Genomic DNA, 24,515 nt, shown 5'->3' on the forward strand with positions numbered 1-24,515 from the left:
CATTGATGTGCCATCCTGGATGAGCTGCACTACCTGAGCAACTTCTGTGGGTTGTAGAGTCCGTCTCATGCTACCACGAGTGTGAAAGCACAACAAACATTCAAAAGTGGCCAAAACAGCCAGAAAGCATTGGTACTGAGATGTGGTCTGTGGTCCCCACCTGCAGAACCACTCCTTTATTGAGTGGGTCTTGATAATTGCCAATAATTTCCATCTATTGTCTATTCCATTTGCACAACAGCATGTGAAATTGATTGTCAGTGTTGCTTCCTAAGTGGACAGTTTGATTTCACAGAAGTTTGATTTACTTGGAGTTATATTCTGTTGTTTAAGTGTTCCCTTTATTTTTTTGAGCAGTTTACAGTATATACAGTACAGACCAAAAGTTTGGACACACCTCATTTAAAGATTTTTCTGTATTTTCATGACTATGAAAATTGTACATTCACACTGAAGGCATCAAAACTATGAATTAACACATGTGGAATTATATACTTAACAAAAAAGTGTGAAACAAGTGAAAATATGTCTTATATTCTAGGTTCTTCAAAGTAGCAACCTTTTGCTTTGATGACTGCTTTGCACACTCTTGGCATTCTCTTGATGAGCTTCAAGTGGTAGTCACCGGAAATGGTTTTCACTTCACAGGTGTGCCCTGTCAGGTTTAATAAGTGGGATTTCTTGCCTTAAAAATGGGGTTGGGACCATCAGTTGTGTTGTGCAGAAGTCTGGTGGATACACAGCTGATAGTCCTACTAAATACACTGTTAGAATTTGTATTATGGCAAAAAAAAGCAGCTAAGTAAGGAAAAACGAGTGGCCATCATTACTTTAAGAAATGAAGGTCAGTCAGTCCGAAAAATTGGGAAAACTTAGAAAGTGTCCCCAAGTGCAGTTGCAAAAACCATCAAGCGCTACAAAGAAACTGGCTCACAAGAGGACCACCCCAGGAAAGGAAGACCAAGAGTCACCTCTGCTTCTGAGGATAAGTTTATCCGAGTCACCAGCCTCAGAAATCGCAGGTTAACAGCAGCTCAGATTAGAGACCAGGTCAATGCCACACAGAGTTCTAGCAGCAGACACATCTCTACAACAACTGTTAAGAGGAGACTTTGTGCAGCAGGCCTTCATGGTAAAATAGCTGCTAGGAAACCACTGCTAAGGACAGGCAACAAGCAGAAGAGACTTGTTTGGGCTAAAGAACACAAGGAATGGACATTAAACCAGTGGAAATCTGTGCTTTGGTCTGATGAGTCCAAATTTGAGATCTTTGGTTCCAACCACCGTGTCTTTGTGCGACGCAGAAAAGGTGAACAGATGGACTCTACATGCCTGGTTCCCACCATGAAGCATGGAGGAGGAGGTGTGATGGTGTGGGGGTGCTTTGCTGGTGACACTGTTGGGGATTTATTCAAAATTGAAGGCATACTGAACCAGCATGGCTACCACAGCATCTTGCAGCGGCATGCTATTCCATCCGGTTTGCGTTTAGTTGGACCATCATTTATTTTTCAACAGGACAATGACCCCAAACACACCTCCAGGCTCTGTAAGGGGGGCTATTTGACCAATAAGGAGAGTGATGGGGTGCTACGCCAGATGACCTGAACCCAATCGAGATGGTTTGGGGTGAGCTGGACCGCATAGTGAAGGCAAAAGGGCCAACAAGTGCTAAGCATCTCTGGGAACTCCTTCAAGATTGTTGGAAGACCATTTACGGTGACTACCTCTTGAAGCTCATCAAGACAATGCCAAGAGTGTGCAAAGCAGTCATCAAAGCAAAATGTGGCTACTTTGAAGAACCTAGAATATAAGACATATTTTCACTTGTTTCACACTTTTTTTGTTAAGTATATAATTCCACATGTGTTAATTCATAGTTTTGATGCCTTCAGAGTGAATGTACAATTTTCATAGTCATGAAAATACAGAAAAATATGAGAAGGTGTGTCCAAACTTTTTTTCTGTACTGTATATATATATACACATATATATATATATATATATATATATATATATATATATATGAGAATTGTAGCAGTAGGCCTCATACACATCCTGTAAAAGTTATGAAGGAGGGCATCATACACAAGCTGAAAAAAATAAGAACGAGGGTTGCATGATAACACTCTAAAAATTGTCAGCGAGGGCCACCTGAAGACCCTCTAAAATCTTTTGAGTGAGGGCTGCCTGTTTAACCTCTAAAAATGATAAGTGAGGGCTGCATGATGACCTTGTTGATATGGTGGAGGAGAAAGAAGACAAGAAATAGAAGGAACCATGAACCGTGTACCGTTTTTTGGGTTGGAACAGTGCATGGGAATACACAAGAAAAAAAAGTAACATTTGATTTGGCTTTAAGTTCTGCTGCTGTCCTCCTGTGGGGTTGAGAAGTCTGGCCAATCCAGGCTTTGATAATTTTGATAAGAGTCAGCCTGTCAGCATTATCAGTTGATAGGCGGATTCGCCTTTGAGTTATTGTGCCTCCGGCGGCACTAAAATTGTACGGCACAGGGGAATCACAGAGCATGCTGGTATGGTCAGCTAGGTACTCCTTCACGATCTTCCAAAACATCTCCATCCTTAGCAGACTACCCCACACATCAGGGCCTGGGCACTGATAGGGTCTAATGAAACTGTCCCAGACCTTTGGTAGAGTTCCCCTGCCTCTGTTGGATCTGGTGTGTGTCTCCCTCGTCTCTCCTCCTTGGTTGCCCAAGGAACGATTACAACTGCCGCCAACATTTCAGATGGGAATTTTTGTACTAATTGTTCGACTAGGGTCATCTGGTACTGTACCATTTTACTAGTCCTCTCCGCCACAGGAAGGAGAGATGGAAAGTTCTCCTTGTAGTGTGGGTCGAGAAGGGTGAAAAAACAGTAATCCGTGTTGGCTAAAATCGGTATAACACAATGGTCACGGCAATGGCAGACATAAAGTCAGCCATGTGTGCCAGACTCCCAAAAGGCAAGACTTCCCTGTCTCCATCAGGACGATGACTTTCCATCTCCTCTTGAGCCCCTCCACGCTGAACAGATGAGATGAAGCCGGTGTGGGTAGTACTCTGGGTAGCGTAGGCAATCATCTCCTGTTCATCCTGCTCCACAGCTTCCTCCTCATTATCACCCAATCTGCGCTGAGAAGATGAGATGAGCGTGGGCTGGGTAGTATCACCCTGTGTACTTTCTTCCTCCATCTCCACATGCAAAGCTTCCTCTTAAATTGCGAGTGTTTGAGTAGACACAGAAGCGGGACGGTTACGCTGATTATGGCTTCATCGCCGCTCACCATCTTGGTTGATTCCTCAAAGTTTTGTAGAACCTCACAGATGTCAGACATCCATGCCCACTTGTCGATTGTTATGTGCGGAGGCTGACCGGAATACCGCCGGACATGTTGTAGCTGGTATTCAACTATTGCCCTCTGCTGCTCACAAAGCCTTGCCAACATGTTAATGTGAAATTCCAGCGCGTGGTCACATCGTACACCAGTCGGTGAGCTGGCACTTGCAAGAGCTTCTGCAGCACTGCCAGACCAACAGCAGCTGTAGCTGACTTGTGGAAATGGGTACACACGTGGTGTACCTTCACAAGAAGCTCAGGCAAATCTAGGTAGCTTTTTAGAAACTGCTGAACCACAAAGCACTTGGGCCAGGCAAACCTTTCAACAACTGCGGCGGTGTGCTGTTTGTCACCTAAAAAAAATTTAGTTTCAGTGGAGCCTGTTGCCGCTTCACCGAGGCAGTGTTGCAGTGCTAGCTTGCGACCGATATGAACGACATTCTCTGAGATGACAATTCGGAGATGGAGGAGGGGGTGCAGGAACTAGTGAAGGAGGCAGAAAGAACTCTGATGGAAATAGGGCCCGTAAACTTCGGCGTAGGTAGCATGTGTGCCGTCCCAGAATGCAACTTGTTCCTGGCCTCCACAAGGTTTACCCAGTGTTTTGTCAGGGAAATTCTGCGTCTGTGGCCAGAAGCACTTGTCCATATGTCGGTTGTTAAGTGGACCTTCCCAATAACTGTGTTGATCATGAGATTTTGGAAAGCCTCTGTCCACAAGCCTAAACCGCAACATTTCCAGGGCAAGCAGTCTGAAAATGTGCCCCTTTAGTGTATGGACCTGTGAATGAGTGGCTGGGTATTTCCGTTAGCATTTCAAGGTCTGGGGTAGGGACATCTGAACGCTGTGCTGTGACACAGAATTGGTCGTGGTTGCTGATGGTGCTTGCAAATGTGCAATGACAGGTGCAGGGAGGGAGGCATCTGCACTAGCGTCCTGGACAGGCAAGCACGTAGCACAGGGGAAGAGGCAGTGGCGTCACTCACAGACATTGATTGTGGAACCAGGCATTCGGCGCACCTAGTCGGGTGCCTTGATGACATGTGCCTTAGCATGCTGGTAATGGTCTGGCCCCTGCTGATCTTGGTATGGCACAGGTTGGAAATGACTGATTTTTTGTCATCCGCACTTTCTTTAAAAAAGTGCCAGACTGGGGAACACCTAACCCTTGGCCTGGGAACTTGCTGCGTGTGGGTGCTCTGGGGAACAGTTGCTTGCCTTCTCCTGCTGACCACCACACTGCCTCTTCCTGCCTGTTGCCGTGCTGCTAATTTTTCCCTTTTGCACTTCTGCCCTCGCTCTGCATGGCACCTTCCCAGGTTGGGTTAGTGAATTCATCGTCCGCCTCCTTGTCTTCCACTTCCGCACTCTGGTCCTCCTGACTTGTTGACTGAAAAACATCAATTGTTGCCAACTGCGGATCATCAACATGATTGCCATTCCCCACCGTTGTCTTCTTCGGACTATGGCTGCTCAAATATTTGGGCATCACTACACACAATCTCTTCATGTCCCTCTTGAAATATGCAGAGCGAGAGTCCAGAATCAATACATGAGAATGTAAAGAGCTACCCCGAATGTCCGAATGTGGGATCAATTGTCACCTGGGACTTGCCATGGTGGAAGAAAGGAGGAGAATTGTGAGGATAATGTGGACTTGTGATACTGGACCATGTGGAATACAGGGGGCTGCTGGGAAACATACTGGAAGCATTATCTGCCAGCCAACCTGTTTGCACTGTTCTGGCTTCAAGAGTGGTGTCCTGCACCCCCCTGCAAAGTGGGATAGGATACTAGGTCCCGTGGATGAATGCGTTTGTTGTGCTCCCGCAGCAGGCACAGTTTCACCTGGCCCATGGCCTCGTACTCTGCGTGCACTTTCAGCAGCATGAACTAACAAAGGGTGTTCACACCCCTATAGGGACTAATTCAATAAACACCATATTACCCTCGCAGGCAACTAAACCCAATTTTAGGGATGCGTTAAAACTTGACTTTTATTCAGTAATTTCTAAAATAAGAATGGTACTAGTGCATTAAAAACACACCTAAGCTTCAGTGTTTTCACTATCTGATATTGATCATACCCGATCTACATTAATAGCATAGATTCATATAATTCCTTTATCTATCACGACTGCAGTCCATCACCTATATTAAATTGAATTGAATCGCCGCTATTTCAATACACTGATGCTTATAGTGCTTGCTAAAACTGATAACCACATAGCCACCCCAACAAGTTTTGCCACAAGGGCTTCCTGAGGGGGCTGGGGCTATAGTAAATGCTTATTTCCCTGGTACTGACCTTTTAAAGGCTTGGTTCAAACATCATAGGACAGTCAAAAACCCAATCACATGTCCATGTTAGAGAGCCAATCTCCTACATGCTCGGCTTGTCAGAGTGTATCATCCTCCAATCATATCTGGTCTAAGTATCACTTCCAACATTCCCCAGACTAGCAGTCTTATAGGCAGCCACGACGTCAGACACCAATATATCACGTTCACTTACCCGTCCCTTACCGCACGCCTTGCACATTTTAAATGAGGTATATAATATATGCATGCAAACTTTCTGGTATTAATAGGGAAAAAAATATGTAGTCCTGAAAAGGACTTATTTTTAGGTTGCAGCAGCAGTATACCTATAGAAAGACTGTAAGGCAATAAACGCTGCCTATACAGTGACTTGCGAAAGTACTCACCCCTTTCACTTTTTTTGTGTTTTGCAATCTCACAATCTGGAATTTCACTGTTTTTTTTGACGGTTTGCATCAGTTATATAAAGAACATGCCTACAACTGTGAATATTTGATTTTCTTTTTATTGTGAAGCAAGCAACAAATAGGACAAAATAACTGAAAACTTCAGTGTGCATAACCATTCACCCCCCTAAAGTCAGTACTCTGTGGAGCCTCCTTTTTGTTGCAAGTACAGCTGCAAGTCGCTTTGGATAAGTTTCTTTGAGCTTTCCACATCTTACCACTGGTATGTTTGCTCATTCCTCGCTGGAAAAGTTGCTCCAGCTTCTTCAAATTAAATGGTTTCATCTGGTGGACAGCAATCTTCAAGTCTGACCACAAATTCTCAATTGAATTAAAGTCTGGTCTTTGACTAGGCCACTCCCAAACATTTACACATTTCCCCTTAAACCACTCAAGTGTTGCTTTAGAGTTATGCTTTGGATCATTGTCTTGTTGAAAAGTGAACCTCCGTCCCAGTCTCAAATCACTGACAGAATGAAACAGGTTTTCCTTGTATTTTGCACCATCCATCTTTCACTCGACTTGGACCATTTTCCCTGGCCCTGCTACCGAAAAACATCCCCACAGCATGATGCTGCTTCCACCAAGTGTCCCTGTGGGGATGGTCTTTTTCGGGTAATGAGCCATGTTGGTTTGGCTCCAGATATATCGTTTACCTTGGTGGCCAATTTTGGTCTCATCTGACCACAGCACCTTCCTCCCTACATTTGGGGAATTTCCCACATGTCTTTTGGCAAACTCAAAAGGAGCCTTACAATTTTTGTAAGTAAAGTCTTTTTTTCTGCCCACACTTCCATAAAGGCCACGTCTATGGAGTGTACGGCTTATTGTGGTCGTATGGACAGAAACTTCAGTTTCTTCTTGGGAACTCTGCTGCTTCTTCAGGATTACCTTTGGTCTCTATGCTGCCTCTCTGATTATTGCCCTCCTTGCCCAGGCAGAGAGTTTTGGGGTGCTGCCCTCACTTGGCATGTTTGTTGTGGTACCATGTTCTTTCCATTTAATGTTAATGGATTTGATGGTTCTCCAGGGGATTATCAGAGACTGAGATATTTTTTTATAACCCAACCCTGACTTGTACTTCTCAACAACTTTGTTCCTGACTTATTTTAATATCTCCTTGGTCTTCATGATGTTGTTTGTTTCGTGGTGCCTCTTGCTTAATGGTGTTGCAGACTCTGTGGCCTTTCAGAAAGAGTGTGCTTACCCTAAGCATGTGACTTATGAAGGTAATTGCTTGCACCAGAAGTTTTTAGGAGCTTCATAACAAAAAGGGGTGAATACATGCCAATTTTTAGTTATTTGATCCCATAAATTTAATTTATGCTTATATTTTTATATTTTTTGTCACTTTACTTCTCCAACTTAGAATATTTAGTGCTGATGCATCACATACAAATCGGATTCGAGTAACGAGCGTACCTGATCACCTCGATTGTCGATGAAGTATCGAGAGGTGGCGAGCACGCTCGCTCATCACTATTTCTAATGATCTTTTATAGCACCAATTTCAGATTGTGATCTTGTTCTTGGTTATTAGTTTCTTCTGTTTATAACATTTTTTAACCATTTAGCATATTTTGCCCCTTCTTCCACGTGGAATGGTACATTAAAGGGAATCTGTTACTAGGATTTCGCAGCCAAATATATTTACAATCATGGCCGAAAGTGTTGGTATTCTTCTTGAAATTGTTCCAGAAAATGACGTATTTCTCCCAGAAAATTATTGCAATTACAGATGTTTTGTTATACATATGTTTATTTCCTTTATGTGTGTATTGGAAAAACGCAAAAAAAACTGAGAAAAAAAGGCAAATCGGACATAATTTCACACACAACTCAAAAAATCGGCCAGATAATATTGTTCGCACCTTTCCAAAATTATAGGTAAACAACTTTCTTTAAAGCATGTGATGCTCATTCAAACTCCCCCGTGTGGGCAATATGTAAATCACACCTGAATCCAGATAAAAAGGGGGGGGGGGTTGATTCAATCTTTGCATTGCGTGTCTGTGTGCGCCACACTAAGCATGGAGAACAGAAAGAGGGAAGAGAACAGTCTAAGGACTTGAGAACCAAAATTATTGAACAATATCAACAATCTCAAAGTTACAAGTCCATCGCCATAGATCTTGATGTTCCTTTGTCCATGATGCGCAACATAATCAAGAAGTTTACAACCTGTGGCACAGTAGCTAATCTCCCTGGATGTTGACGGCAGAGAAAAATTGCTGAAAGGTTGCAACAAAGGATAGTCTGGATGGTGGATAAGCAACCCCCTCTCTCCCACAGAGGGTTAAGCCACTCCAACGCATCTCCGGTGAGATGAGACATGATGAATGCCACCTTGGCCCAGTTGGAGGCGAACTGGTGTTCCAGGAGCTCAAAGTGCAGCTTGCACTGATTAATGAAGCCCCGACATAGGGCAGGGTCACCACCGTAACGTGGAGGAGCAGAAAGCCGGGGTCCTAAGCCGGATGCCACAGCACCACTGGGTTGAGGTGCCGCCGGTGCGGGTGCCACTTGGTTAGAGGCGGCCACAGTCGGGGTGGACAGCGCGTCCAAGCGGGAGTTGACTGTCTGCAGATAGGACAGGAAAGTATCCTGTTGGGATCTCTGGCGAGAGACCTCTTGGTACAGGTCTTAGAGCGAAGGAGCCTGGGAGCCACCGGATTCCATGGCCTGTGCAAACTGGTATGGATCCGGGTGGTGGAACCTCTGTGCTGTGATACAAGGAGGGACCAGAGGGGCGTAACTAAATGCCTACCCAGACCGACCCTGGCCACACGGCGGCTTAGTCGACTCCGTGAACCAAGGAGGAACCGGGAAGGTGAACCAGGTGCCACTCTGGGGACCGACCTTGTGTGAGAGCAGGCAACTCCCACGAGACTATTGACCAAAGCCAACAGACACAGCAGATAAGCACGGCTGGTAGAAAGGCAGGTGGGCATGGAAGATAGACATGCAGGCGGGCACGGCTGATAGACAGGCTGGTGGGCACGGCTGATAGACAGGCAGGCGGGCATGGCTGATAGACAGGCAGGCGGGCATGGCTGATAGACAGGCAGGCGGGCACGGCTGATAGACAGGCTGGCGGGCACTGGAACCTGAGGGCTGAGGAGAGTGTTAGCACACAAACAACAACCTTGCACTGGCACCTCCATTTTGGAGGAGGTGCCCTATATAGGAGCAGTCCTCCGGCCATTGGCCGAGGACTCTTTAGGACGGCGCGCGCGGCCCCTTTAAGTATAGTGTCCGGAGAACTGCGTGTGGTACGCGCACCCCGGGTAGATGCAGCAGGGGAGCCAGAGGACGCCGGACCAGGACCGCGGCGGTGAGGGAATGTGTGTGTCTGCCCGGCAGGTGCTAGAGACGCCGACGCTACACTATAAACACACAGAACAGTCCCAGCAAATACCCAAGATGGTGCAAAATTACAGTCTCACCCTTCCGCTGGCTAAGGGTACATGGGGAATAGAACAGCTGCGACTTTTGAACTTCCATGGCCAAGTACCTCAATCAGTGGCCTTCGGCTTTTGGCGGGCACCCACAGAGAGAAGGTATTGGCTAGCTTAGGAAGCTGACGAGGTACATCGAGGTACAAGCCAGGAGACCCGAGGGTCCCACCCTGGCTTCTCTGAGAGTTTCCATGGGGCCAAATGACTGGCTGGTCCCAATCTGGCTTCTTCGAACTTCTCCATGGGTTCCAGGCGACTGGAGGGTCCCACCTGGCAACCCCAACCAACATATCCATGGGACCAGGTGACCTCATTGTCCCAACCTGGTTTCCTTAAATGTATCCATGAGTTCTCTAATGGTCAATGGAGCAGATCTGTATACTTCCAGTCAGGGCCATGTACCCTTAGCCTGGAATCCTGTAGAATCCAAATCTGTATCTCTCTGGATGGAGCCATGCTACTAAACTACTGTACTGAAGTGTCTCTATGATCTACCTCTGTAAAGTCACTCTGCTACAGAGGCATATGTCCCTTAAATAGTTCACAATTGTCCTGTCAAGCACACATCCACAGGTCAAGGAGGGCAGGGCTCACGTCTCATTGTTTGAGCGTTTACTAATTTTACGTAGTTTGTAGTAATGAGCGAGCGTGCTTGGGTCCCCGCCCTGCATGTTTGGCACTCTTTAGTGAGCCAATGAACATGCAGGGATTGCTTGTCACACACTGTAATGCCGTAGCCATGTTGGTTGTGGCATTACAGTGATTAGTTGGCCGCATAGCGTCATCAGGTTTATATAAGACCTGGTGGCCCTATGCTCGTCACAGTCTAACCCGGAAACAGGCAGACTAGGGAGAGATTCTGCTGAGCTAGGGAGATTATTGGCGATGTAATAGTTAGGTATAGGTATTCCATAGAAAGATATATATCCATCTGAACTAACAGTCCTTCTGAGGACTAATCCAGCTGCATATATTAGTCCTGATAGCAGGAGTTAGGCAGGGTTTGTGGCACTGTATACATCACAATAGGGTCCATTGCACGTTCTGTCTGCTGCTGCTGTTACAGATATTCATATAGCCTTATACTGTATATCCAGGCTAATTTTTTTTTTGCTCTTATTCCTCATTATTTGCTTAAAAAGCAATGCAGAGTACACCATTTTACTGCTCCATTTGCTTGTTAGCAGAATACAGCCAGATATTTTTGATTATATTCGCATTACTGTATTATGGAAGAAGAGAAACTTTTTCTATGGTCAGACGTGATTCCATATTACTGCTGTAATACTACAGACATTTTGTGGAGCGTCCCAAATATTACACTCTTTTTAAAGTATGGCAGTTGTGTGTTCAAACCTATTCACAGTTGGTCTCTGACAAATTAGGTGACTGCCTGAAACCGTGGCCATCAGACATGATCCCATATTACTGCCGTAATAATACAGACATTTTTGGGATGGTGCCAGATATTACACTGCATTTAAAATCTGCCAGGTGTATGTTGTTCCAAACTATTGACACTTGGTCGCTGACAAATACCATACTATTAGGCGACTGACAGAGACCTTGGCCATCAGACGTGATCCCATATTTCTGCTGTAATAATGCAGAAATTTTTGGGAATGTGTCAGATATTACACTCCATTTATAGTATGGCAATTGTGTGTTAAAACCTATTCACAGTTGGTCGCTGCCAAATAGCATATCTGTGAACAATGTTGTCAGAGTATTAAGCCAGTTTTACGGACTGACAATAAAACATACAAAAACCAAGCTAAAATGGATTTTCCTGGAAAAAATGTTAAGAAACATTCTTTCCAGGGTAATGACTTGTATATAAGGTCAAATAAGTAATAATAAAAAAAATGGACTGTGGAAAGGATTTATGCAACCAGAATGAAGCTGATGATACCACCTAGCTCCTGTCCCTATTGTAAATGCATCTAACAGCATTATCGATAGGGAATAGAATAGATTTTTTTTTTTTTTCGACAGCACCAGCAGCATGCAGTGTAAGGCAATAATACTTGGCTGGATCTGTGTAGTACGCTATCCATACTGCGATACCTCACCCGTAAACGAATTTCAGATAAGACACGTAATATTCTAGAATATAGAATCTATTTGAATTGTCTTTCCCATTATTAAAGAATGGGTCTCCTATACTGTTATTCTATATATGCAGCAATTAGAAGGGCTGGCAAAAATTAGGACGCACTCCAATATGCATTTGAAGAGACGTGAAAAACAGAAAATAAAAAATAAACACACAGCAAGATCTTTAGTATAAAAACCAGACTCACCAATGTAACCTCAGTGTAATCACATTGTACAGCTCCTGCACCTCCTCCTCCTCCTCTTCAGTGTCCAGCTCCGAAATGACCACATCAGTCATAAGCTGAACGCACTGCAGCGCTGCCTTGGCCTAGCAGCAACAGGCTGTGCTGAAGATATATGCTTAATGCTTAGGTGACAAACCGCCCACCGCTGCAAAGTTGTTGAAAGCTGTAACACAGCAGCCTGATCTGTGGCTCTCACCGCTGAACATAAAACCAGGCATGGTCGTGTGTGATATTTTCCGGAACCTGGTGGGGGAGAAATGTCAACCAGAGTAGATGCAGTTTTCCTGTATGCCACTCCTTTCATCTGACCTAAAGAATATGGCTGTGGTGAAATACAACTCTCACCGAGAAGCGGCCCTGGCTAAGAAAAATCGGTGTGAAGGTTCCCAGACACTCTATAGCTGCTTTTTTACTGTGGATTGGACTTGCTTATGCACGTTTTTTCTCAAAACGCATTGCAGATCAGGCCATTGCCCAACTCTGTAGTCATGTGATTCAAGGTGTAAAGAAAGTTCTTTGTGTGTCGAAACACCACCGAGAAGTGTGATCTCTCACTGAGCTGATGTTGGACGGGCTGCCTTTGCTGATGCAACAAGCTGCATTAGTGGACTTTTTTGGAGAAATGACAGCCGGAATAGATACGATTTCCCTCTATGCCAGTCCTTTCACCGAGCTAAAGAATATGGCTGTGCTGAAATACAACTCTCAGCGAGAAGCAGTGTCAGACTGAAGAATATTGGGCCCACCAGAGTATTTGATTCTCTGAGGGCCCACCTTTCTCCCCCCCCGCTCAGGAGCTCCATAACAGCTACAAGGTTTGCGCTATGAACTCTCCTGAAGGAGAAGCCAGGGCCCACCAGAGAATCATCTGGTGGGCCCTTCCAACCCTGCCAAGAAGCAGCCCTGGTAAGAAAACTCTGTGTGAAGGTTCCCGGACACTCTATGGCTGATTTTTTTACTGATGGGGAAACCCACGTAATCACGGGGAGAGCATACACACTCCTTGCAGATGTTGTCCTTGGTGGGTGGGATTCGAACCCAGGACCCTAGTGCTGCAAGGCTGCAGTGCTAACCACTGAGCCACTGTGCAGCCCTCTCTGTTCTTCCTCTGATATCTAACATGCTGGAGAAACTTGCAGTATCTTCAGCTCCTTTGTGAGAAACTAATGTTTGGGCAGCCACTCAGTCTACCAAATAAAATTCCTGAGAAGGAAATTGTGGATGGCTTCTGGTACTGGGTGCACTGCTAACACAATGGCGTCGTGCCATAATTCACTGGAAATATTCCAGGCTGGTTGTAGCCAAGCTGATTCTCACAGAAAAGTACCAGCTACAAGCTAAGGAGCATCATGAATAATTTGATTGTTGACTAGGAGACCGACTACTGCTGTCTACATTGTGAACATTGTGTTGAAGCCCGCAATCCTATGCGTCGGGAAGATGTGTTCCGTCTCAGGGTCCGACTGGGTCCCGGCTTCCACAATATTAATCCAGTGATGCGTCAGTGAGATGTACCGTCCCTGGTCACAAGTATTTGCCCACTTGTCTGTGGTTAGGCGGTCTTTCCCATAACTGTTCTGGTGCTTGTATAAGGCAGGGACAACACCAGGATAAATAGTGGCGGCTGGCGACCTAGGGCCAGACGCCATGAGGTTGCGGAAAACTTCCGCCTCCACGAGCCTAAAAGGCAAAATATCTAGTGCAAGCAGTCGAGAAATGTGACAGTTTAGTTTTGTGACCTGTGGGTGGGTGGGTAAGTGGCTGGCAGCATATTTGCCCTTGCATTCCATGGACTGGGGTAGGGATAGCTGAACACTGTGCTGGGACAAGGATGTGGATGGTACACACCATCATACCGCTGCACGACCAGCTCTACCCTCACCTACAGTATTCTCACCCATCCCTTATAGACTGTTTCTGCGCCTTCGCGGGCAGGGTCCTCTCTTCTTGTACCAGTAGGTGAACTCTTTTCACATGTAAAGCGCCATGGAATAAATGGCGCTATAATAATAAATAATAATAATTATACTACTTGTACTCTGGGGCAATTGATGGCACTTTCATGGTGTCTGCCCCTAATTTGATGTGTTTTGGGAGGTTTTGGGCCCGTTTTAAGGTGTTGTGTATGCGTTTGGTTTTGCCCCGCATTGAATCCAATGGCATTTGGCAATGTTCAGCGAATATTCGTCAAATACATCGGCGAATATTGCAAAGCGGCGATCATAATCCGAAACGAAAATTTAGAAATACTCGTCTCTAATCAGAAACACCCTTAAAAAAATGATGTGGTCATGGCACGATGGTCACCCTGGTGAAGGTGATATGGTGGTGGAAGATGAGGAGGAGGAGGGCGACATGTAATAGAAAAATTCCTGAAGCGTATACCCATGTCTGGGTGTGAAGAGGAATAGATCCCCCTAAATGAACCCACTGGATGTGAGCTCATGTTCCGATTATATCATCCGGTGGTGTTGAGAAGTCTGACCCAATCCAGCTCTTGTTCATTTGATGAGTTAGCCTGTCAGCATTGTCAGTTGACAGGCGGTTGCGCCTGTCAGTTATAATGCCCCTATCAGCACTAAAAACCATCTCTGACAAAACGCTAGTGGCAGGGCAGGCCAAAACCTCCAAGGCGTAGAGAGAGAGTTCATGCCACGTGTCCAGCTTGGATACCCAACAGTTGTAAGTCACAGAGAGGAATCATGGAGGATGCTGTTACGGTCACCAAGATAGTCCTTTAGCATCTTCCAAAACTCTTCCCTCCTTGTCATTTTACCCTGTATATCAGGGACTGGGCGCTTGGAGGGTCTGAGAATACTGTCCCAGACCTTTTGACAGCTTTGTCCTGCCTCTGCCGCATGTGGTTTGTGTCTCCCTCGCCTGTACTCCTTGGTTGTCCAATGAACTGACCTCGGCTGCCAGTGTTGTAAGATGGGATTTTTTTCTTTTTTATTACTCTTCAACAAGCTCATGAACTGAAGATCTCCAAAAATGAACTCCTTCAGTTTCCTCCCTCTACTAACCTACCTATACCTGACTTTTACTGTCCTACCCACAGTACAGACCAAAAGTTTGGACACACCTACTCATTTAAAGATTTTTCTGTATTTTCATGACTATGAAAATTGTACATTCACACTGATGGCATCAAAACTATGAATTAACACATGTAGAATTATATACTTAACAAAAAAGTGTGAAACAACTGAAAATATGTCTTATATTCTAGGTTCTTCAAAGTAGCCACCTTTTGCTTTGATGACTGCTTTGCACACTCTTGGCATTCTCTTGATGAGCTTCAAGTGGTAGTCACTGGAAATGGTTTTCACTTCACAGGTGTGCCCTGTCAGGTTTAATAAGTGGTATTTCTTGCCTTATAAATGGGGTTGGGACCATCAGTTGTGTTGTGCAGAAGTCTGGTGGAGTCCTACTGAATAGAGTGTTAGAATTTGTATTATGGCAAGAAAAAAGCAGATAAGTAAAGAAAAACGAATGGCCATCATTACCTTAAGAAATGAAAGTCAGTCAGTCCGAAAAATTGGGAAAACTTTGAAAGTGTCCCCAAGTGCAGTTGCAAAAACAATCAAGCGCTGCAAAGAAACTGGCTCACATGAGGACCGCCCCAGGAAAGGAAGACCAAGAGTCACCTCTGCTTCTGAGGATAAGTTTATCCGAGTCACCAGCCTCAGAAATCGCAGGTTAACAGCAGCTCAGATTAGAGACCATGTCAATGCCACACAGAGTTCTAGCAGCAGACACATCTCTTCGGCAACTGTTAAGAGGAGACTGTGCAGCAAGCCTTCATGGTAAAATAGCTGCTAGGAAACCACTGATAAGGACAGGCAACAAGCAGAAGAGACTTGTTTGGGCTAAAGAACACAAGGAATGGACATTAGACCAGTGGAAATCTGTGCTTTGGTCTCATGAGTCCAAATTTGAGATCTTTGGTTCCAACCACCGTGTCTTTGTGAGACGCAGAAAAGGGGAACGGATGGACTCTACATGTCTGGTTCCCACCATGAAGCATGGAGGAGGAGGTGTGATGGTGTGAGGGTGCTTTGCTGGTGACACTGTTGGGGATTTATTCAAAATTGAAGGCATACTGAACCAGCATGGCTACCACAGCATCTTGCAGCGGCATGCTATTCCATCCGGTTTGCGTTTAGTTGGAGCATCATTTATTTTTCAACAGGACAATGACCCCAAACACACCTCCAGGCTGTGTAAGGGCTATTTGACCAAGAAGTAGAGTGACGGGGTGCTACGCCAGATGACCTGGCCTCCACAGTCACCAGACCTGAACCCAATCGAGATGGTTTGGGGTGAGCTGGACTGCAGAGTGAAGGCAAAAGGTCCAATAAGTGCTAAGCATCTCTGGGAACTCCTTTAAGATTGTTGGAAGACCATTTCCAGTGACTACCTCTTGAAGCTCATCAAGAGAATGCCAAGAGTGTGTAAAGCAGTCATCAAAGCAAAAGGTGGCTACTGTGAAGAACCTAGAATATAAGACACATTTTCAGTTGTTTCACACTTTTTTGTTAACTATATAATTCCATATGTGTTAATTCATAGTTTTGATGCCTTCAGTGTGAATGTAAAATTTTCATAGTCATGAAAATACAGAAACATCTTTAAATGAGAAGGTGTGTCCAAACTTTTGGTCTGTACTGTATATCTGACTGATACTAATCTACCTTTACCTAACTTACTAACCTACCTATATCTGATTTTTACTAACCTACCTATACCTGACTTTGCAATTTCCTTTAGGTGGTGTCACCATAACTCTGCACGCCTGCTGTCTTGGAGTCATATTTGACACACAACTTTCCTTTATTTAACCTGGAAAATCACTCCCTCATGTCTCCTGCTGTAAAAAATTACTTATTCCCGTATATTTTTCTATCGAGGACTTCTTATCAAATGCGATCGATCAAAGTATCGATATCACGATATTCTTATAAAAAAGTATCTATTTATTCTTGAATTGTCCATTAAAAAGAATGATTGCAGAAGTTACATAAAATAGTTATATAGTTACAGAGTGATTGTCCATTTGTTCATAATTAGCTTAATAGTTGAGATTCACCCATCTTTCCCTGGGATCCTGGATGGTAGATTGCGTCTGTCTGCGTCCAGCACGTGTGTCAGGATGACACCATGTGTCCAGGTAAAGGACGTGTCTCCTTGGGCATACATCAGCAGCTGTTTTCTTCACACATAGATTCTCGACCAGTGTCCTGTGAAATGGCCCACCCTCTGTCTCTAACATGGGATTATATAGGCCCCCCCATAGCACCCGTTCTTCTGCATATGGTACTGAACTAAAACTACACATATAGCGCATGTCATCTAGAAACCCTAGCACGATGGCTGATGCAATCGTACAGAATTCAAAATTAAGATTAAAATGAATATCCATAATTAATATTTAACACCTGCACCTTAAAAACATCTCCAATCCGCGCTGAGATGAGATGGGGCTGTCCTGAGTAGCATCACACTGTATAGTTCCTTGCTCCGCCTGCAATATCTTCTCTTTAATTGTGAGAAGCGAGCGTTTCAATAGAAACAGAAGCGGGATTGTGACGCTAATTATGGCGTCATCGCCACTCACCATCATGGTGGAGTCCTCAAAGTTTTGGAGGATGGCATAAATGTCAGACATCCATGCCCACTCATCAGCTGTTATGTGCGGAAGCTGACCTGAATGCCGACGGCGTGTTGAAGCTGGTACTCAATAACTGCCCTCTGCTGCTCAAAATCATTCCAAACATCTGCAACTTTGATTTCCAACGCGTCGTCACATCGCACACCAGTCGGTGAGCTGGAAGCTGCAAACGCTGCTGAAGCCCTGCCAGGGTGGCGGAAGCTGTAGCTGACTTTCTGAAATGGGCATACACGTGGCGTACTTTCACAAGCCGCTCTGGCAGATCCAGGTAGGTTTTGAGAAACCGCTGAACCACTAAGTTGAGCACATGGGCCAGGCATGGTACATGCTTCAGAGCTGCCACCAGGTTCCGACCATTGTGACACACGACTATGCCTGGCTGTAGCTTTAGCGGTGAGAGCCGCAGATCTGCCTTCTCTGTTTCACCTTTCAACAACTCTGCAATGGTGTGCGGTTTGTCACCTACGCATACAGTCCTGCTTATTGTTATTGGCACCCATGAAGTTTAATTACATAATCTGGATTATCTCCTGAAGAAAATGAATCATGTGATGGAGATGGAGGCTGAAGAGGAGGAGGTGCAAGAGCTGTAGAATGTGGGGGCAACCCTGATTGACCCAGGACCCGCAATCCTCTGCATCGGGAGGACGTGTTCCATCCCAGGATCCGACTGGGTCCCGGCTTCCACAATATTAACCCATTGATGCGTCAGTGAGATGTACCGTCCATTCCACAATCACTTGCCACGTGTTTGTGGTTAGGCGGTCCTTCCCAATAACTGCGTTGGTGAGGGTACGGGAAATGTTCTGGGACACGTGCTTGTGTAAGGTGGGGACGCCACACTGGGAGAAATAGTGGCGAGTGGGTACCGAAGGTCAGCTGCCGCCATCAGTTTGCCGAAAGCTTCCGCCCTCATGAGCCTAAAAGGCTAAATTTCTAGTGCAAGCAGTCGAGAAATGTGACAGTTTAGTATTGTTTCCTGTGGGTGGGTGGGTAAGTGGCTGGCAGCATATTTGCCCTTGCATTCCAAGGACTGGGGTAGGGACAGCTGAACACTGCGCTGGGACAAGGATGTGGATGGTACACACCATCATACCGCTGCACGACCAGCTCTACCCTCACCTACAGTATCCTCACCCATCCCTTATAGACTGTTTCTGCACCTTCGCGGGGAGGACGGGAGGCATCTTCGCATGCGCCATGGACAGGGGATTGACGTGCACGCACAACAGCGAAGAGGCAGTGGTGTCACTTTAAGACACTGTTTCTGGACCCTGGCGTTCGGCCCAACTAGTTGGGTGCTTTGCTGTCATGTGCCTGAACATGTTGGTGGTGGTCAGGCTGGTAGTTTTGGTGATTTTGCTGATGCTAGCCTGGCAGATGTTGCAAATGGCCTTTTTGAGGTTATCTAAACAGTCTTTAAAAAAGAACCAGACTCGGGAAGACCTAACAGTTGTACTGGCAACTTCCGTCGTGTTGGTGTTCCGGGGACCGGTTGCCCGCCTTGTGTCTGTGGCCACCACACTGCTTGTTCCTGCCTGTTGTGATGCTACGCCTCCCTCCCCCTGTGTGTTGCTGTCCTCTCTCTGCATGTCCCATTGCCAGGTTGGGTCAGTGACTTCATCGCCCACCGCCTCGTGTTACGATGCAGCCTATAATCTTAATAAACCAGACGTTTAGATTTGTTAATCCAAGAGAAATTCACTATTGTATTTGTTGACTTGTGAATGTGTATTTATGTGCCTGGTTAATAAGAGCAGACCAGTATTTGTATAACCCTGATTGTTGTCTCCTTTTTGATCCTGAAACAATGAATGTTTGCTAATTATGTTGTTTAACCTTTGAAGAACCTGTGGCTTATTGACTCACAAGACAGGAGGACAAACTAAGCAAATTCATTAAATGCTCAAACAATGAGAAAGGAGGCTGCCCTCTCTAACCCCTTACCTGTGACTGTGTACTTGAAGGACGACTGTAACTATTTTAAGGGACATGTGCTTCTGTAGCAGTGAGACTTAAAACCGAGAATCAAGGAGAAGCAAGAGGACACACAGACTCTCTGAGACCATCACAGTTTCTATGATTTTATACCACACTGGACAGGAAGGTATTTATCTGGATTGGTACATCATCAGATTGTGGAATGTCTCTATATAATCGATTTTGGACTTTCGAGTACTATATATAAGATGGGTGATTTCTATGATCATTGTTGAGTGTATAGCAAAGTTTTTCAGAATGATTAAATCATTCCATTGATTATGCTGAGTGAAAATGCAGATGTTTTGTCGGTGGGATGACACTAATTTCAGCTCTCATGGGTTTGTAGTTAATTATAATTCAGAGCATTATAAAAATATTAAAAATTAACAAAAAATTTAAAAAATGAAAAATAAAAAATAAATGTAAAAAAAATAATAATTAAAGGAAGATGAATAATATTTGTGTAGTTCAATATGACTAAACATAAATATGACTAAACTAATTATAAAATTCTGCTGAAATTAGACAGCAAAATGATTAAGATAAGCTTAAGATTAAGGTTTTCTCTTACGTTTATATATATATATTTTTTTTATGTTTATATACATGTATATTTAGATATGTTTTTTTGCATGCTTTATATATTTTTTTGTAATATATTTTTTGTATATTCATTTGTGATTGCAATGCAGTTTCTTTATTAATATGATTTGTGATGTCATTTCCTTTGTGTCTCTATGTATATGTCATAATTGAAAGTGATTGTTCACAATTGACAAAAACTCTGGTGGAGCTGAAACGTTTTGCTGATGTGAATAAATAATTGATTCTTCACACGTAAGTTCTGGGATCTTTTTCTTCTCTGAGACCATCAGCTTGGAAGCATGGATTTAACCAAAGAGACACAGATTTGGATTCTACATGATTCTAGTCTAAGGGTATATGGCCCTCAATGGAAAGATACAGATCTGCTCTATTGACCATCAGAGAGCCCATGGATACGTTTGGGGAAACCAGGTTGGGACGATAAAGACCCCATGGATATGTTGTTTGGGGTTGCCAGGTGGCACCATTCGGTTGCCTGGAACCCATGGAGACATTCATAGAAGCCAGATTGAGACTCGCCGGTCATCTGGCTCCATGGAAACTTTCGGAGAGGCCAGTGTGGGACTCTCGCGTCTCCTGGCATTGTACCTCGATGGAGTGCTAACTTCCTAAGCTGGCGCTGCCTCCTTTCTGTGGGGGCCTGCCAGAAGCGGGGGGCCACTGGTTGAGGTAGTTGGCCCTGGAAGTCCCAAACTCGCAGCTGTTTTATCCCTGATGGGTGGAGCGGAAGGGTGAGACTGTGTAATGTACAATCTTGGGTATTTGCTGGGACTGTTCTGTTTATTGTCCTGTTATGTGGTTCAATAAAGTATTGCCACGCTCTTTTACCCTCACCCTGTGTTGTCTGAATAGTATTACGCCTACGGAAGACCCCGGGTCTTTACACCTCGTCTTCCACTTCGCACCCTGGTCCTCCTCCTGACTGTCTGTCCATTGTGTCTCATCATCATCCACCTTTGCGATAGTAATTGTACCGTCCCACTGTCACCTTCATGTGACCATGGGTGCTGAAATATTTGGGCATCGCTACATGCGATCTCCTGTTGCCCCGGTTGAAGCAGACCAAGCGAGAGGCCAGAATCTATAAATGGAAAGATGAACAAAACAGCTCTCCAGAGTGTCCAAGTGTGGGATCGGTTGTCTCAGGGCATTCGGAATGGTGGGAGGAAGGAGGATTAGGGTGGGGAATATGCCGACTTCAAGTAGAAAAAATCTCCCAAATCCGCACATTCTTTAACCACAAATCTGCAAAAACACTAGTGCACGTCCACATCATCTCCTGCCTCGACTACTGCAACCTCCTGCTCTGTGGCCTCCCTTCAAACACTCTCGCGCCCCTCCAATCTATTCTAAACTCTGTTGCCTGACTAATCCACCTGTCCCCCCCCCCATTCCCCGGCCTCTCCTCTCCATCAATCCCTTCCCTGGCTCCCAATACCCAGAGCCATCCACAACCTGTCTCCTCAATACATCTGTGACCTAGTCTCCCGATACGTACCTGCACGCAACCTCCGATCCTCACAAGATCTCCTCTACTCCCCTCTTATCTCCTCTTCCCACAATTGCATACAAGATTTCTCCTGTACATTCCCCCTTCTCTGGAACTCTGTACCCCATTCTTTTTGACTCTCGCCTACTGCTAAAACCTTCAAAAGGGAGCAGAAAACCCACCTGTTCCGACAAGCCTACAACCTGCAGTGACCCTCGCTCCACCATACCGCTGCACAACCAGCTCTACCCTCACCTACTGTATCCTCACCCATCCCTTGTAGACTGTGATTAATGTAATTGTTTTTGCAACGTATGCCCCTTATTCACATGTTAAAAGCCACAGAATAAATGGCACTAAAGTAATCATAATATTGTGGTCCAGACTCACGGCTACTGAGACTGGACCTTGTGGAAGACATGGTGGTGGTGGCAAACTGACTGGAAGCATTATCCGCTATCCAACCAAGAACCTGTTTACACTGGTCTGACTTCAATAGTGGTGTTCTGCGGCCCCCTAGAAATTGAGACAGGAAAGTAGTTTGACATGATGTGGGTGTTTGTTGTGCTCCCTCAGCAGGCACAGTTTCATCTTGCCCACGGCCTCCACCTCTGCGTGCACTATCACCATCACCATAACGTTCACTTCCTCTGCTCATTTTAAATGGAGTTTAATATTTGTCACATTGCAAAAAATGTCTGTATTATTGCCGCAGTAATATAGGATCACGTGTGATGACCAGAGTTTTAGGCAGTGACCTGGGAGTCCGATATGCTTCCAGGGGTCTTCCCCATGCTGTTCCCATGTCATTTCAGCACTGTATGCATGCGTCACACAGCACATGACCAGATACGGTAGTAAAATGTTAAAATGATATTTACTGGTGAATGTATTTTTTACTGTTGAAAGCAATACAGAAGTGCAAAAACGCATCAAAAGCGCTACATGGTGAAGACACTGAAGGACTAGTAAAGGGCTAGAAGCTATTCTGCGTATTTTTATTGCAGGATTTATTCACTAGTTTTATAGGTTTATGGCCAGCACTTTATTCTGAATGTCACATATGACGTTGTGGTGGAATTATTTTCGCTAAGTGTCTCTCTCCATACACAGGATTACACAATAGTGAGAAAGACATCCGGTGACCGTGTGATTCCCATCATCCATCTCCAAGAATCAGAAAAAAGGAACAGGAGCCAGAGGCGCATCATAGAATCCCTGCACTCCGCGAAACCTGAGAAGAAGATCCTAGAACTCACCGACCAGATCACTGAGCTTCTGACCGGAGAGGTGACTGCTGGGAGATTATACACTGGAGGATTCTGGGTGATGAGCAGAGAGGAGACTGCTGGGAGATTATACACTGGAGGATTCTGGGTGATGAGCGGAGAGGAGACTGCTGGGAGATTATACACTGGAGGATTCTGGGTGATGAGCAGAGAGGAGACTGCTGGGAGATTATACACTGGAGGATTCTGGGTGATGAGCGGAGAGGAGACTGCTGGGAGATTATACACTGGAGGATTCTGGGTGATGAGCGGAGAGGAGACTGCTGGGAGATTATACACTGGAGGATTCTGGGTGATGAGCGGAGAGGAGACTGCTGAGAGATTATACAGTACACACTGGAGGATTCTGGGTGATGAGCAGAGAGGAGACTGCTGGGAGATTATACAGTATACACTGGAGGATTCTGGGTGATGAGCGGAGACTGCTGGGAGATTATACAGTATACACTGGAGGATTCTGGGTGATGAGTGGAGACTGCTGGGAGATTATACAGTACACACTGGAGGAATCTGGGTGATGAGCAGAGAGGAGACTGCTGAGAGATTATACAGTATACACTGGAGGATTCTGGGTGATGAGAGGAGAGGAGACTGCTGGGAGATTATACAGTATACACTGGAGGATTCTGGGTGATGAGCAGAGAGGAGACTGCTGGGAGATTATACAGTATACACTGGAGGATTCTGGGTGTTGAGCGGAGAGGAGACTGCTGGGAGATTATACAGTATACACTGGAGGATTCTGGGTGATGAGAGGAGAGGAGACTGCTGGGAGATTATACAGTATACACTGGAGGATTCTGGGTGATGAGCGGAGAGGAGACTGCTGGGAGATTATACAGTATACACTGGAGGATTCTGGGTGATCAGCAGAGAGGATACTACTGGGAGATTATACAGTATACACTGGAGGATTCTGGGTGATGAGAGGAGACTGCTGGGAGATTATACAGTATACACTGGAGGATTCTGGGTGATCAGCAGAGAGGATACTGCTGGGAGATTATACAGTATACACTGGAGGATTCTGGGTGATGAGAGGAGACTTCTGGGAGATTGTACAGTTATAAACTGGAGGATTCTGGGTAATGAGCACAGAGGAGACTGCTGGGAGATTATACAGTATACACTGGAGGATTCTGGGTGATGAGATGAGAGGAGACTTCTGGGAGATGATAAAGTATACACTGGAGGATTCTGGGTGATGAGCAGAGAGGAGACTGCTGGGAGATTATACAGTATACACTGGAGGATTCTGGGTGATCAGCAGAGAGGATACTGCTGGGAGATTATACAGTATACACTGGAGGATTCTGGGTGATGAGAGGAGACTGCTGGGAGATTATACAGTATACACTGGAGGATTCTGGGTGATGAGCGGAGAGGTGACTGCTGGGAGATTATACAGTATACACTGGAGAATTCTGGGTGATCAGCAGAGAGGATACTGCTGGGAGATTATACAGTATACACTGGAGGATTCTGGGTGATGAGAGGAGACTTCTGGGAGATTATACAGTATAAACTGGAGGATTCTGGGTAATGAGAGGAGAGGAGACTGCTGGGA

General features: G+C 45.2%; 1 protein-coding gene across 1 annotated transcript in view; it reads left to right on the forward strand.

The window, feature by feature from the left end:
* The window catches only part of LOC141164549 (uncharacterized), a 160,990-nt gene that overhangs the window by 31,243 nt on the left and 105,232 nt on the right, over positions 1-24,515 (forward strand). Inside the window, exon 3 of the mRNA XM_073649932.1 lies at positions 22,773-22,949. Coding sequence (XP_073506033.1) covers positions 22,773-22,949 — 177 coding nt within the window. The remainder of the gene's footprint in view (positions 1-22,772; positions 22,950-24,515) is intronic.

The sequence above is a fragment of the Phyllobates terribilis genome, unplaced genomic scaffold, assembly GCF_046119375.1.
Source record: "Phyllobates terribilis strain yellow unplaced genomic scaffold, ASM4611937v1 Scaffold_1__5_contigs__length_1240528914, whole genome shotgun sequence".
NCBI classification, from domain to species: Eukaryota; Metazoa; Chordata; class Amphibia; order Anura; family Dendrobatidae; genus Phyllobates; species Phyllobates terribilis.